The 17,072-nt window shown below is 37.9% G+C and overlaps 1 protein-coding gene across 7 annotated transcripts in view; it reads right to left on the bottom strand.

Annotated features, from left to right (window-relative positions):
• Window positions 1-926: 926 nt before the first annotated feature.
• The window catches only part of LOC122555817 (uncharacterized protein DDB_G0290685-like), a 32,375-nt gene continuing 16,229 nt past the window's right edge, over window positions 927-17,072 (bottom strand). For 2 of the 7 annotated variants that reach the window (XM_043701983.1, XM_043701986.1), the window contains 4 exons: window positions 9,195-9,446; window positions 6,497-6,748; window positions 4,146-4,394; window positions 927-2,663 (listed from right to left, as the gene is read on the bottom strand). In XM_043701983.1, the coding sequence (XP_043557918.1) occupies window positions 2,659-2,663; window positions 4,146-4,394; window positions 6,497-6,748; window positions 9,195-9,446 (758 nt within the window). In that variant the 3' untranslated portion in view covers window positions 927-2,658. The other 5 variants (XM_043701982.1, XM_043701984.1, XM_043701987.1 and 2 more) reach the window with 5 other exon arrangements.

Genomic DNA, 17,072 nt, shown 5'->3' with positions numbered 1-17,072 from the left:
GACGGCTGACACATAAAGTTCAGTTCCATGCCCACATGCATGTAACAGTGTATGTAACAGTGTGACAATTCCATGGGGCTAAACCTTTTGTGGTTCAGTATCTAAACTTGTTTTGTCAAGGTCCTGCAACATGTCTTGCAATATTTTATTATTCTAATGACCAGATGAGGATGAATGAATCAATGGCCCACTTTGCAACACCACAGATTTAAGTTCTTTTCATTATGTGCTTATAAGTTTCCCCAAATAAAATGTAGTTAATTGTCTCCACTGTAAGAAATATGGAGCTTAAGATAACATTTTCTTTTGTGAAAGAAACAGCAATTTTGTCATTTGCTAATCCGGAGAGAAACCATTAGAATGCAACCCCAAGCATAGAGCAATCAGGCATAGATACAGGACATACACAATGTCTAAACAATTAGTGTTCTCTATAAAGGAATTTTTTAAAAATAATTAGTTTGGGTTATCTTTTGTTAATTCACATTGGCCAAATGTCATAAAAACATACTGTGTGGGTCAGTTGATTACTATACAACCATAGAATCCCTACATTGTGGAAGCAGGGCATTTTGCCTAACAAGTGCGTGATTTTATAAATATCTTCAGCAACCATTTTAGAGATTGTTTAAAATGCACACTTTTATCTTCTAAATGTTTTACTCGGCTTCTTAAATAATATTTCAAAAGCATTCTACCAGCTTACTCCAAACAACATCATTAATTCAATTTTTATCCATCAGCTGACACAGGTTGTAATAGAGAAATCTCCCCATTGACTGGATGTCCTGCCTGCTAGCACTTGAGATTGAAATTCCAGAGCTGTAGGCTGAAGACATAGAACCATGATGTGTCTCTTTCTCACATACACACACACACAGATGAATCAAATTTATGACCTTCACGTCAACACGAGTTATGTCACATAATTTTATTACCAGTTTTATTAAAAGAAAAATGACAATGACTTAGATTACAGTCATCTTGCTGTTGAACAAATGTGTGATCATATTATTGCAATATTCTAGTTAGAGATTACTTTGGTGACTTTGAGTTGTAATGATGCTGCTCCTTTAACAAGGTTATGTTGTCCTTGGTTTTATTTTTCAGAGAGTTCGTAAAAGACACTGACTCTGAAAAATCTAGGTTTGAAGGGTTTTAGGGCCAATTTTGTTATAGCTAACAGATACTGCCTCAGGCAGCAGGCTCTCAAGTTGTTAAAAAAAACTTGTACAATGAAAGGGGAGTGGCCAGATCTCTCAGCTCAGCTTCTCTTTGGTTTGATTTTGTTTTTTTTTGGCAGTCTGGCCATTCTCAGAAAGCAGTCAAGAAGTTGTAAGAGCTACTGAACCCAAATTTGTATATTCTGCCAGACAATCCAATTTTGTACAAAATATTAAGAGCAGAATGGATAAAGCTGAGCAATTCAAAGCAATCATTGATGCAATTCTAACTTAGAAATTTAAACTAAGAGAAGATACACTCAAATCAGTTGCTAATGATTCATTTCTGAATATCTACAAAAAGGAATAAACAGTGATTGAAATAATTAATCCAAAATTAACTAAAAAACAGCTTTTATATTTTTAATGTTGTGATTGTTCAGGCCGATTCTCCATTTTCATCCACTGTTCCCACAAAAAGTCTACTAAAATTCACTTGCTTATTATTTTTTTTTCATTCTGAATACATACAACACAAACCAGAAAGGCAGCCAGCAAACTTCTTCTTAGCAACCCATCTACCATCTTCTGTCTTATCTGCTCTGATTCACCTTTCCACTTTAGGACTGCTTTCATAAATGTTTGCTCTCAGTTTGTTTGCCTTTCTTTTAAGTACATTAAAAAAGTGTTTAAATTATGCACTTGGCTCCCATTTTCACATATAATTTCATTCACTTCATTCGCTGAAAGGTATTAATTTCTTTCCATATTTAATAGCTCCTCACAATGTTGGCATTGGTTGACATGTTGGCAATTTAAATGTCATTGCTTTGATTTGTAAAATTCATTGATGTTTCTTGTGTTCTAACTGAATATGATTTAACATATTCTGTTCTCTTTTCTGCACTGTCCTGTCATCATTTTTACTTTCACCCACGTTTCTGTTCTGCTCCATTTATCTCATAAACATGTTTTACATCTGCATTGATGTCCATGAATTCATCCATTAATGTTTACCTATTTAACACTGATTCACCCAAGATTGATTTAATTTTTCTCTAACATTTTTTGAGTAAAATGCTGGTTTCCCTTTTATCTTAACCATTACTTTATTCCATTGTTCCCACCTCACTGTTCCTTTGCTAATCAAAATTCTCTTATTATCTTCTCTTTCTGTCTACTACTGGAGTCTTTGAGTTTTCTCAGTTGCCAACATTTCAACAATTGCAGCATCCTTTTCCTTTATAACTTGCACTACACCTTTTCCAGTTGTTTCTTGTATGTCTTTTTTTTTATCATTGACCCGTTATCCCATTGTCCATCATTCTCTTACATGACGGTTGCAAATGTTACGAGCAAATCTCCTATATTTTGGTCAGAAAGTTGATTGTCCTTTCCAATGTCATGATTGTTTGCTCCATTTCCAATTTTACTGAAATCTCTCCTTCTTATGTTTTCATTTGATTGGTTTTCTTGTTCAGTGGTCTCTGCTTTGTTAATCTTTAAAAGAAAATTAAAATTATATACAACATAGATATCTACACCTATAACGTGTCAGGTTAAAAGGTTAAGTATGACGCAGTTTTAAGGTTGTCAAATACAGAACACTGTTCACTTTGAACAATCTCAGCTTGCAAAATAAAGGACACCCATCATAACTGCCAACACGAACTGGGCAGATGGGTAGGTAAATCTCAACACGTTAATAACTCACTCAGAATTCCCAGCTTTCTTCATGCCTCTGCTAATAATTGAATTTCTGCAAGCTTAAACTACCAGCCTAAGGGAATTTAGAGCTCATGAATTTTACTTGATATTGGTCCTGTTGGTTCAATTTATAATGATTATTTTCATTCAAGTCTTTCCTAGAGAGCTAATGGCTCTTGGAGATATTTGTGTCAGCTTTGATTGTTATCAGGAAGAGTGAAGAGATTTTCCAAGGCAATGGAAATGCTTGCATAATTACAGCCTCAAGAAGCAGCGAGTCCTCCCTATAGGACCTCTCATTTTCATTTCCCTGTGTCATAGCTGCTTTCTAATTAGCCTTCCTTAGCTACCGGTGATGTGAAGGCTCTCTCTCACCTGCAGGCCAGCACTCAGTTTGTACCATTTGAGAGCAAGACGGATAGAGTGCAGTGAGACCATGTTATTATCATGCATGGCTATTGAATTTGGGCTAATAATTACTTGCAAAGCATTGTGATTTGAAGTGAACCTCTCTCGGCTGTTGAACAAACCATGATACTCCTATCTGTAAATGACTCCCTCACAAAAACTACCTGGACCTGCTCTGCTGCTGATAAATACTAAGTGGGATGCTGAGGAATTGACTCAAACATTTATAGATATCTGTGTGTTGACTCACTCCCTGTAAACTCAAGGTATCAATTGTGATGAAAAAATGTCAAATGCTCTCCATTAACTTACCGTTTAAATTTCCAAAGATTTCTTCTACAGATTCACCCAATTTTGATCTTTACAGAGTCCCTAGAGTGTGGAAACAGGCCATACACCTCATTGAGTCAACATCAACCCTACAAAGATCATCCCACCCAATTCCTGCATTTCTCAGGGCTAATCTACCTGGCCTGCACATCTCTGGACACAATGGGCAATTCAGCATGGCCAGTCAATCTAACCTGCACATATTTGGATTGTGGGAAGAAACACACGCAGGCACAGGGATAATGTGCAAACTCCACACAGACAGTGTGGAGGCTTGAATGAAACGCAGGTCCCTGGCACTGTGAGGCAGTATTGCTAACCACTGAGCCAACATGCCACAACTGTTTTGCGCCCTCTTACACTTTTATTGAGGGTAATGCCAATTTGCCTTTCTAATGCCTATTGTTATGTCTATCATTTTCCTTTCTGTTTCATTCGGTCCTTTCCAATATTTTCCTTCTTTCTACAGGTGTCTTTGTTTTTGCAGTCGGAAGCAATTCAATTGTGTAGGGTTTTCCTCATTTACAACTTACATACCTTCTTTCCAATCTGTTTCTTCTATCTGTTTTTCCTTTTCTTTCAGTTCACACGTCATTCCAATGTTTTTCATTGTTCCCTGTTTCCCTTTCATTACTGCATCACTGCTTTCTGGAGAATGTTCTGTATGTGGGTCAGAAGATGGATTGCCTTGTCTGATGCCATGATTATTCACGTTATTTCCAGTTCCACTGTTTTTTCTCATTCTCTTTCGTTCATTCCATTTCTCATCTGCATCTGCATTTCCACCTTTGTCATATTTTGGAAAAATGACAAGGTTAAAGAAATATAACTTAGATGAATATTAACAGCTACAGTTTAAATTAAAGCAAAGTGCTGTTTTAAATGCAAAATATGACAGATGTTGGAAACAGGAAATAAAGACAGAAGATGTTGCAAAAATTCAGCAGAAAACCTAACTCTGCTTCTCTCTCTGCACGTGCTAATTGACCTGCTGAATCACCTCAACATTTGCTGTTTCTATTATGGTGTTGTTTTAAGTTGGTCAGCAAAATAGCTAATACTGCCTTCAGCTGGCAAAAGGAAGGGCACCAACCTTTGTACACAGTATTGACTGGGCAGATACGCAGTCAAAATCGATGATCAGCAGGCTTATACACCTGAAGGCCCTGTCTAAGCATTGTTCTTTTATCTTTCAGCTCTGCGATTTTCTCACAAGTGTTCTCTATTGTTGCATTTCTCTCCTTAACGTTCTCTTTTGCTCTCAATGAAATCTTCCCATAACTTTTCAATATTTTCTATCACCAAGTTTAGTCTATTTCATCCCAATTTCTGTAAAAGTTGAATGTCAATTTAATTTTTTTGATGCATATATGTTTTTCAATCGTCTTTCAATATTCTCAGTTTCTCAGCTGCCCCACATAATCCTCTCCTATTTTTCAGTTGCATCCATTTCAATGTTGACATCATCCTCTGCTTCTTTTACACACGTACCTTCTTTCCCATCTGTTTTATGTATCAAACTTCCATTTTCCATCCATTCAGAACTTATTTCTTCCAAAGTTTCCATTGCCCCATTATCTTCTTTCATTACTGTGCTAATATTTTCTGTTCGATCTTTTGTATTTTTGTCAGAAGGTGGATTGTTTTGTCCAAGCAATGGAACAGGGGGCAGGCGATGGCCTAGTGGTATTATCGCTGGACTTTTAATTCAGACACCCAAGGAATGTTCTGGGAGCCCGGGTTGGCATTCTGCCCCAGCAGATTGTGGAAATTGATTTCAACAAAAAATCTGGAATTAAGAGCCTAATGATGACCATGAATCCATTGTTGATTGTTGGGAAAATTCACCTGGTTCACTAACACACTTTATGGAAGGATATTGCCATCCTTACCTGGTTTGGGCTACATGTGACTCCAGACCCACAGTAATGTGGTAACTCTTAACTGCCCTCTGTATAATTAGGGATGGGCAATAAATGTTGACCTAGCCAGTGACAACCTCATCCCATGAATGAAAACAGGAAAGAAAAAATCATGATTGGTTGCTCCATTTACAAATGGACTGAATTCGCTCATTCTCATTTGTTCATTCCTTGGTTTTCCTTGATCTGCAATCACTCCTTTTGATAAATTTGGGGAGAACAATAGTTTCAAAAACACTTCATCTGATTTAGAATCAGTACAGTTAATATCTGGGCAAAGTGTCATTTGATGTTTGTCAAAATTGGGATCTCTGTTCACTTTGAACAATCTCAATTCTGCAAATTAAAGAACACTAGTCACAACATCCATTTAACAGATGGGCTGTTAAACCTGAGCATGTTAAGTACCCACTCAGAATTCACTGTTTTCTGTCTGCCACTGACCTTCACTTGAAAATCTCTGCACGCTTAAAGCATCGGCCTAAGGGAATTTAGAGCTTATTACTTTCATTCAAGCCTTTCTTGGAGAGCTAATGGCTCTTACAGCAGTTTGAGTCAGCTTTAATTGTTGTTAGGAAGAGTGAAGAGATTTTCCAAGGCAATGGAAATGCTTGCTTAGTCAGAGCATAAAGGAACAGTGAGTCCTCCCTACAGGACCTCTCATATTCATTTCCCTGTGTCATAGCGGCTTTCGAATTTGCCTTCCTTTGCTACTGATGATGTGAACATTCTTTCCAAACTGCAGGTTAGCTGTCACTTTACACCATTTGGGGCTGGGTAGCTGACAGGTGGAGTGTAATGGGACTATTATGTTTGTTTCTATAGTTTTTCCCTCTGTTCCGTTGCTGTCCCACTTGACCCACTCCCATATTTCCATGCTGACCTATGACCAAATAGGTGTCTTTGTGTTTTCTCAGTTGTTAGTATTTCAACTATTAGTGGCCTTCTCATTTATAATCCATGTACCTCCTTTTCCATCTGTATTGTGTAGGAGACTTTCATTTGCCAATAATCCACATCTCATCTTTTCCATTGCTCCCCCTGCCCCATTTTCCTCTTTTATTACTATGTCAATATCTTCTGATGAATCTTCTGTATTTTGGTCAGAAGGAGGATTGCTTTGTCCAAAGTCATGATTATTTCCTCCATTTCTAATCGGACTGAATTTTCTGATTCTCGTTTGTCCTTTACATTGCTCATCTTCATCTGCATTCTCTCCTTTGAAATATATTAGAAACATGACAAGGATAAAACAAATCTGATATTTAGCAGCTACAGTTTAAATGAAAACTTGGTATTATTTTAAAAGTAAAATGTTATAGATGTTGAGAAAACAGAATTAAACAAAAGATATTGAAGAAACTCAGCAGTTCTGGCTGCATCTGTGGACAGGGAAACTGAGCTGTCAGAATAGAACTATGACCTTAACTTTTAAATGTCTGCAGGCTTAACATATCTGTCTTTTAAATGCTATAATCGTATCAGCTTCCATCACTTCCTCTGCCATCTCATTCCATACATGCACCACCTTCTCCATGAAAACATTGCACCTTAGATCCCTTTTAAATCTTTTCCTTCTCTCACCGTGAACCTATGCTGTCTAGTTTCGGACTCCCCATCTAGGGGAAAATATCTTGTCTTTTTACCCTATCCATGCCCCTCATAATTGTATAAACTTCTGGAAGGTCACGCCTCAACATCTGATGTGCCAGGGAAATAGCCCCATCTATTTGGAGTACAAGAATTTCACATGATATCGATCCCTACTTCATTCGTTTCTACCGATAGCCATTATTCCAGATTAGGAAGAGCAAGTGGCTCTCTCGGCAGCTGAAAGCAGGTTTGTTTGTTGTCAGGAAAAGTGAAGAGATCTTCGAGGGCAAAAAACACTCACTTAGGCATACCTAATGCTGCAAGGTTTCTGCTTCTGATGTCATGTCATATCCTGTACCCTGTGACATTAATTCTTTTTGATAAACAGCCCCATTGGCTATTGGCCTCTCTGAAGCACAACAATTACTTTACACCATTTGAGGTCAGGCAGCTGTCAAGTGGTGTGTAGATGAGGCCATGCAATTCTCATAAAGAGGTGATAAACCAGGGCCAACAGTTGCAATAAACCTGTTGACAATGCATGCAAAATACACTGTGGTTTCAATTTAACCTCAATCAACAGGATAGTCAACTGATACAAACCAGTCTCATTATACAGAGTCTAGTTATAAAGTGACTTGGTAGGAGCAGTTGTTCTGTGAGTGATGAAACAAATTCTAATAGAAGGGTTTGATTTGATTTTATGAAATGACCTGGCAGATTCAAAAATATTATCCTCACCAAGGGTGGTAAAGCAACTCACAGAGGTAAAAGAAACTGAAATATTGCAACAGTAACTTCCTGGATTGATTCCTGACTGTGTTGTGATGAGATCTCAGGCCCAGACAAAGAGGAAAATGACATGATTTAGAAGTTCAGTAATTGGATACAATTTTTAAAAATTTAACTAAAATGGACAAAGACAAAGAGAATGAAGTTGACATTTTTAACACATCTTGAACAGGAATGCAACAAATTGATTCAGGTCCTTATTATATTGTGTAGAATACCTATCTAAAACAATGAATGGAAATCAATGAGTGGGATCATACAGGTCTGTGGTGTGAAATCTAGAAGAACTGTGGAAAATAACTGGGAACTCTTTCTCAACAATAGGAGAAGCTACATTTTCTTGCTCAGAAGCAACAAGTTTTCTATTAATGAGGACTAATGCTTGTTATCGGCCTCAGTAAATGTGCGGCTCTCATTTCTAATCTAAGTAATCTAATCTAATCTAATCTATACTGTACACCACAAGGAAACTAGGCACTAAGAATTCTGAACAAGTAAATCAGAAAACAAGAAAACTCATCGATTGCTCAATGGAACGCCCTTCAAAACTATATTTCAGGGCATGCTCCAATGCACTGGACACACTAACACCTCATCCACAATTACTACCATCTGACATCATTACATGGATTGGGTAGTGGGGTGGGTCTGACTGGGATGCTCTTATGAGGGTTGGAGTGTGCTTGATGGGCTGGATGGCTGCTTCTACACTGTAGAGTTTCTATGGTTCTATGACACTTGCCAGCTTCTCAGGACCCCATGTTACCTTTCCAATCCACTTACTTCTGCAACTTAAAACTGCACTTCAGGACACAATGTCCCCTAACATTGAAATACTACTGCAAGGTGACATTGTACATGGACATGGAGCAAGTTGCAGCTTGTAGTCTGGACCAGGCCATATCTTAGCATTGCACACATACTTTTGTAGAGCTCACTTGCCTTGAGCTTACCTCCATGCTTGCGGCATCCCTGCCTTGCCTTGCCTCTACCAGGTCCTCCAGGTGCCTGCCCACAAAGTGGTGCATCAATTTCCACTTATCTGCCATTCACCATGTTCAGTCTATTCTGTCACAATTTCTGTTTAAGTTGAATGTCAATTTACTTTTTTGATGCATATTACTTTTTCAATAGTCATTCAGTTTTCTCAGTTTCTTACCTCCCCTGCATAACCCTCTCTTATTTTCCTTCCTACCTACATACCACCAGTGTCTTTTTGTTTTCTCTTTTGTTGCCATTTCAATGGTGACATCATTCTCTAATTTGTTTACACACGTACCTTCTTTCCCATCTGTTTTATGTATCAAACTTCCATTTTCCATCAGTTCAGAACTCATTTCTCCTATTGTTTCCACTATCCCCTTTTCCTCATCCATTTCTGTGTCAATATTCTGTGTTAAATCTTCTGTATTTTGGTCAGAAGTTGGATTGCTTTGTCCAAGATCATGATTGGTTGCTCCATTTACAAATGGACTTGATTCTCTCATTCCCATTTGTTCATTCCATGGTATTCCTTGATCTGCAATCACTCCTTTGAGAAATTTTGGGAAAATAACAGTTTCAAATACACATAATCCGATTTAAAATAAGTACAATTAACATCTATGCATGTGTTATTTTAAAATTGTCAAAATTGAGATCTCTGTTCACTTTGACAATCTCAGTTTGCAAATCGCATAACACTAGTCATAACATCCAATACTAAATAGACAGATGGGCAATTAAATCTGAGCATGTTAAGTCCCCACTCAGAATTCAGTTTTCTGTCTGCCTCTGACCTTCACTTGAAAATCTCTGCACGCTTAAAATATCGGCCGAAGGCAATTTAGAGCTCAAGAATTTTACTTGATATTGGTCATTTCTTCCTGAAGTAGGGCTCATGCCCGAAACGTCGATTCTCCTGCTCTTTGGATGCTGCCTGACCTGCTGCGCTTTTCCAGCAACACATTTTCAGCTCTGATCTCCAGCATCTGCAGTCCTCACTTTCTCCTCATTGGTCATTTCGTATCAACTTATCATAACTACTTTCATGATAAAGAGCTTTAATAAAGAGCTAATGGCTCTGACAGTACTTTGAATCAGCTATGATTGTGGTTAGGAAGAGTGAAGAGATTTTCCAAGGCAATGGAAATGCTTGTTTAGTCAGAGCCTAGGGAGCAGTGAGTCTTTCCTCCCGGATGTCTCATATTCATTTCCCTGTGTCATAGCTGCTTTCCAATTAGCCTTCCTACTGGTGATGTACAGACTCTCTCTAACCTACAGGTCAGCACTCAGGTTTGTACCATTTGAGGGCAGGCAGCTGATTGGCACAGTACAGTTAGACCATGTAATTAACATACATGGCTATTCAATTTTGGCATATAATTACATTTACTTGGAAAGCATTGTAGTTTAAAGTGAACCTCTATCATGAGAATAATAGCAGAAAAACTGAGCAACAGCTAAATCTCCCTTAAAATTGTACATGTTATCATAAATTATGGGCTGTTTAACAAACTCAGATACTCCAGTCTGTAAATGTTTCCCTCACAGAAACTATCTGGAGCTGATCTGTTTCTGATAAATACTAAGTGCGATGCTAACAAGTTGACACAAACATTTATAGATACCTATGTCTTGACTCACTCCTTTCATACCCAATGTATCAATTTGTGATAATAAATGCCAAATGCGCTTAATTAACATATCCTTTAAATTTCCAATGATTTCTTTGACAGATTCACAATTTGACAATTTTGACCTCTATACAATCCCTCCATTGTGAAAGCAGGCCATTCAGCCCATCAAGCCCACAAAATTCCCGACAAAGAGCATCCTGCTCAGCCCTACACCATCCATGCATTTCACATGGCTAAACCACCTAGCATGCACATCCCTGAATACTACAGGCAATTTAGCATGGCCAATCCACCTAACTTACATATCTTTGGATTGTTGGAGGAAACACACACAGACAAAGGGATAATATGCAAACTCCACACAGAATGTCACTCAAGTCTGGAATCAAACCCAGGTCCCTTGTTCTGTGGGACAGTATTGCTAACCACTGACCCATAATGCCACCCCTGTTTTTCACCTTCCTACTGTTTTATTGAATGGAATGCCAATTTGCCTTTCTGCTGCCTACTAGTTTATCTATCATTTTCTTTTCTGTTCAATTCAGGCTTCCCCAATACTTTTCTTCGTACCACTGGTGTCTTTTTGTTTTCTTAGTCGTAAGGATTTCAATTCCGTAGTATTTGCCTCATTTACAATGTACATAACTTCATTCCAATCCATTTCTTCTGTCTGTTTTTCCCTTTCTTTCAGTTCAAACGTCATTTCAATGTCTTTCATTGTCTCATGTTCCTTTTTTATTACTGCATTACTGCTTTCTGGAGAATGTTCTATATTTTGGTCAGAAGGTGGAATGTGTTCCCTAATGTCATGACTATTCACTTCATTTCCAGTTCCACTGGATTTTCTCACTCTCTTTTGTTCATTCCATTTCCCAACTACATCTGCATTCCCACCTTTGTCACATTTTGGAAAAATGACAAAGTTAAAGAAATATGCATTATCTAATTGTTAACTGCTACAGTTTAAATCAAAGCATGGTATTAATTTAAAATCAAAATACTAGAGATGCTGGAAACTGGAGCACCTCGGCAGAAAACTTCACTCTGCTTTTCTCTCTGCACATATTGACTGACTTGCTGAATCACCCCAACATTTGCTGTTTCTATTATGGTGTTGTTTTAAGGTGGGCACAAAATTGGTAATACTATTCATTGTGAACTATCTTAGCTGGCAACATGAAGGACATCAAGTCTTGTACACAGCATTGACTGGGCAGTTGGGAGTCAAAATTGATGATGTTTATACGCCTGAAGGCCCTCTCTACCCATTGTCCTTTCATCTTTCAGCTCTGCAATTTTCACGCAAGTTTTCTCTGCTGTTGCATTTGTCTCCTTAATATTCTCTTGTGCTGCAAATGAACTCCTCCCATAATGTTTCAATATTTTCCATCACAATTTCAACAAGGTCAATCTATTCTGTCACATTTTCTGTTTTAGTTGATTGTCAATTTACTTTTTTGATGCAAATTACATTTTCTATAGTCATTCAACATTCTCAGTTTCTTTCCTACCCCACATAACCCTCTCATGTTTTCCTTCCTACCTACATACCACGAGTGTCTTTTTGTTTTCTGAGTTGCAACCATTTTAATGATGACATCATCCTCTAGCTTGATTACACACGTACCTTCTTTCCCATCTGTTTTATGTATCAAACATCCATTTTCCATCAGCTCAGAACTCATTTCTTCCATTGTTTCCACTATCCCATTTTCCTCATTCATTTCTGTGTCAATATTCTGTTTTAAATCTTCTGTATTTTGGTCAGAGGTTGGATTGCTTTGTCCAAGATCATGATTAGTTGCTCCATTTACAAATGGACTGGATTCGCTCATTCTTGCTTGCTCATTCCATGGTTTTTCTTGATGTGCAATCATTCCTTTGATACATTTTGGGAAAATAACAGTTTCAAAAACACATAATCTGATTTACAATAAGTATAATTAACATCTATGCATGGTGTAATTTCAAAATTGTCAAAATTAAGATCTCTGTTCATTTCCAACAATCTCGGTTTGCAATTCACAATACATTAGTCATAACATCCAATGCTAAATAGACAGATGGGCAATTAAATCTGAGGAAGTTAAGTCCCCAATCAGAATTCAGTTTTCTGTCTGCCTCTGACCTTCACTTGAAAATCTCGACACGCTAAAGTATCGGCCGAAGGCAATTTAGAGCTCAAGAATCTTATTTGACATTGGTCCTATTGTATCCACTTATCATGACTACTTTCATGCAAGTCTTTAATGAAGAGTTAATTGCTCTTACAGCAGTTTGAGTCAGCTTTGATTGCTGTCAGGAAGAGTGAAGAGATTTTCCAAGGCAATAGAAATGCTTGGTTAGTCAGAGCCGAAAGAAGCAGTGAGGCCTACCTCCCGGACCACTCATATTCATTTCCCTGTGTCATAGCTGCTTTCTAATTAGCCTTCCTACTGTGCAGGCTCTCTCTAACCTGCAGGTCCCACTTTAAACTGAGGCTGTGGGAGTGTAGTGGGACTATTATTTTTGTTTCTATAATTTTGCCCTCTGCTCTGCTGCTGTCACACTTGACCCACTCCCATATTTTCACTCTGACAGACAACCAAATTGGTGTCTTTGTATTTTCTCAGTTGTAAGTATTTCAACTATTAGTGGCCTTCTCATTTATAATCCATGTACCTCCTTTTCCATCTGTATTGTGTAGGAGATTTTCATTTGCCATTAATCCACATCTCATCTTTTCCATTGCTCCCCCTGCCCCATTTTCCTCTTTCATTACTATGTCAATATCTTCTGATGAATCTTCTGTATTTTGGTCAGAAGGAGGATTGCTTTGTCCAAAGTCATGATTATTTCCTCCATTTCTAATCGGACTGAATTTTCTGATTCTCGTTTGTCCTTTACATTGCTCATCTTCATCTGCATTCTCTCCTTTGAAATATATTAGAAACATGACAAGGATAAAACAAATCTGATATTTAGCAGCTACAGTTTAAATGAAAACTTGGTATTATTTTAAAAGTAAAATGTTATAGATGTTGAGAAAACAGAATTAAACAAAAGATATTGAAGAAACTCAGCAGTTCTGGCTGCATCTGTGGACAGGGAAACTGAGCTGTCAGAATAGAACTATGACCTTAACTTTTAAATGTCTGCAGGCTTAACATATCTGTCTTTTAAATGCTATAATCGTATCAGCTTCCATCACTTCCTCTGCCATCTCATTCCATACATGCACCACCTTCTCCATGAAAACATTGCACCTTAGATCCCTTTTAAATCTTTTCCTTCTCTCACCGTGAACCTATGCTGTCTAGTTTCGGACTCCCCATCTAGGGGAAAATATCTTGTCTTTTTACCCTATCCATGCCCCTCATAATTGTATAAACTTCTGGAAGGTCACGCCTCAACATCTGATGTGCCAGGGAAATAGCCCCATCTATTTGGAGTACAAGAATTTCACATGATATCGATCCCTACTTCATTCGTTTCTACCGATAGCCATTATTCCAGATTAGGAAGAGCAAGTGGCTCTCTCGGCAGCTGAAAGCAGGTTTGTTTGTTGTCAGGAAAAGTGAAGAGATCTTCGAGGGCAAAAAACACTCACTTAGGCATACCTAATGCTGCAAGGTTTCTGCTTCTGATGTCATGTCATATCCTGTACCCAGTGACATTAATTATTTTCGATAAACAGCCCCATTGGCTATTGGCCTCTCTGAAGCACAACAATTACTTTACACCATTTGAGGTCAGGCAGCTGTCAAGTGGTGTGTAGATGAGGCCATGCAATTCTCATAAAGAGGTGATAAACCAGGGCCAACAACTGCAATAAACGTGTTGTCCATCCATGCAAAATACACTGTGGTTTCAATTTAAGCTCAATCAACGGGATAGTCAACTGATACAAACCAGTCTCATTATATAGAGTCCAATTATAAAGTGACTTGGTAGGAGCAGTTGTTCTGTGAATGGTGAAACAAATTCCAATAGAAGGGTTTGATTTGATTTTATGAAATAACCTGGCAGATTCAAAAATATTAACCTCATCATGGGTGGAAAAAAACTCACAGAGGTAAAAGAAACTGAAATATTACAACAGTAACATGCTGGATTGATTCCTGACTGTATTGCGATGAGATCTCAGGCCCAGACAAAGAGGAAAATGACATGATTTAGAAGTTCAGTAATTGTATACAATTTTTAAAAACTTAACTAAAATGGGAAAAAGTAGAGAATGAAGTTGACATTTTTAACACATCTTGAATAGAAATGATTCAGGATCTTAATACATTGTGGAGAATACCTATGTAAACCAATGAATGGAAATCAATGAGTGGGATCATACAGGGCTGTGGTGTGAAATCTGGAAGAACTGTGGAAAATAACTGGGAATTCTTTCTCAACGCTAGGAGAAGCTACATTTTCCAAATCAGTTCCAAACTTCGAGATCAGAGTCTTGCTCAGAGGGAACAAGTTTTCTATTAATGGGGACTAATGCTTGTTATCGGCCTCATTAAATGTACGCCTCCCATCACTTATATGTAGCTCCCTACCATACCATACACCGCAAGGAAACTCGACATTAAGAATTCTCTACAATTAAGTCAGAAAACAAGAAAGCTCATCGATTGCACAACAGAATTCCCATCAATACTATATTTCAGGGCATGCTCCAATGCACTGGACACACTAACACTTCATCCACAATTACTACCATCTGACAGCGTTACAGGGATCGGATAGTGGAGTGGGTCTGGGTGGGATGCTCTTTCGAGGGTTGGAGTGGACTTGATGAGCTGGATGGCTGCTTCCACACTGTAGAGTTTCTATAGTTCTGACACTTGTCAGCTTCTCAGGACCCCATGATACTTTTCCAATCCACTTACTTCTGCAATTTAAACCTGTACTTCAGAGCACAATGGCCCCTATCATTGTAATACTACTGCAAGGTGACTTCGTACATGGACATGGAGAAAGCTGCAGCTTGAAGTCTGGACCAGGCCATATCTCAGCATTGCACACATATTTTCTTAGAGCTCACTTGCCTTCAGCTTACCTCCATGCTTGAAGCATCCCTACCTTTTTGCATCTACCAGGACCTACAGATGCCTGCCTACAAAGTGGTGCATCAAATTCCACTTATGTGCCATTCACCAACTTCAGTCTATTTTGTCCCAATTTCTGTTTAAGTTGAATGTCAATTTACTTTTTTGATGCATATTACTTTTTCAATGGACATTCGACATTCTCAGCTTCTTACCTTCCCCACGTAATCTTCTTTCATTTTCCTCCCTACCTACATTACACAAGTGTCTTTTTGTTTTCTCAGTTGGCGCCATTTCAATGGTGACACCATCTTCTAATTTGTTTACATCATCTTCTAATTTGTTTGTACCTTCTTTCCCATCTGTTTTATGTAACAAACTTCCATTTTCCATCAGTTCAGAACTCATTTCTTCCATTGTTTCCACTGCCCCACTTTCCTCATCCATTTCTGTGTCAATATTTTCTATTAGATCTTCTGTGTTTTGGTCAGAAGTTGGATTGCTTTGTCCAAGATCATGATTGGTTGCTCCATTTACAAATGAACTGGATTCTCTCATTCCCATTTGTTCATTCCATGGTATTCCTTGCTCTGCAATCACTCCTTTGAGAAATTTTGGGAAAATAACAGTTTCAAAAACACATAATCTGATTTATAATAAGTATAATTAACATCTATGCATGGTGTTATTTCAAAATTGTCAAAATTGAGTACTCTGTTCACTTTGAACAATGTCAGTTTGCAAATCACATAACACTAGTCATAACATCCAATACTAACTAGACAGATGGGCAATTAAATCTGAGCATGTTAAGTCCCCACTCCGAATTCAACTTTCTGTCTGCCTCTGACCTTCACTTGAAAATCTCTGCAAGCTTAAAGTATCGGCCGAAGGCAATTTAGAGCTCAAGAATTTTACTTGATATTGGTCCTATCGTATCAACTTATCATGACTACTTTCATGCAAGTCTTTAATAAAGAGCTAATGGCTCTGACAGCAGTTTGAATTAGCTTTGATTGTTGAAGATATTTTCCAAAGCAATGGAAATGCTTGCTTAGTCACAGCCTAAAGGACCAGTGAGTCCTCCCTCCAGAACCTCTCATATTCTTTTCTCTGGGTCATACCTGCTTTCTAATTAGCCTTCCTTATCTACTGGTGATGTGCAGGCTCTGTCTAACCTACAGGTCAGCACTCAGGTTTGTACCATTTGAGGGCAGGCAGCTGATTGGTAGATTGTAGTTAGACCATGTAATTAACATACATGTTAATTTAATTTGAGCTAATAATTACATTTACATTACTTGGAAAGTATTGTAATTTAAAGTGAACCTCTATAATGAGAATAATAGTAGGAAAACTGAGCAACAGCTAAATCTCCCTTTACAATTGTACATGCTCACATAAATTATGGAGTGTTTAACAAACCAAGATACTCCAGTCTGCAAATGTTTCCCTCACAAAAACTACCTGAAGCTGATTTGCTTCTGATAAATACTAAGTGTGATGCTGACA

The sequence above is a fragment of the Chiloscyllium plagiosum genome, chromosome 13 (assembly GCF_004010195.1).
Source record: "Chiloscyllium plagiosum isolate BGI_BamShark_2017 chromosome 13, ASM401019v2, whole genome shotgun sequence".
NCBI lineage: Eukaryota > Metazoa > Chordata > Chondrichthyes > Orectolobiformes > Hemiscylliidae > Chiloscyllium > Chiloscyllium plagiosum.
Note: the sequence above shows the minus strand (reverse complement) of the source record. Positions and strands in the feature narration are given on the sequence as shown.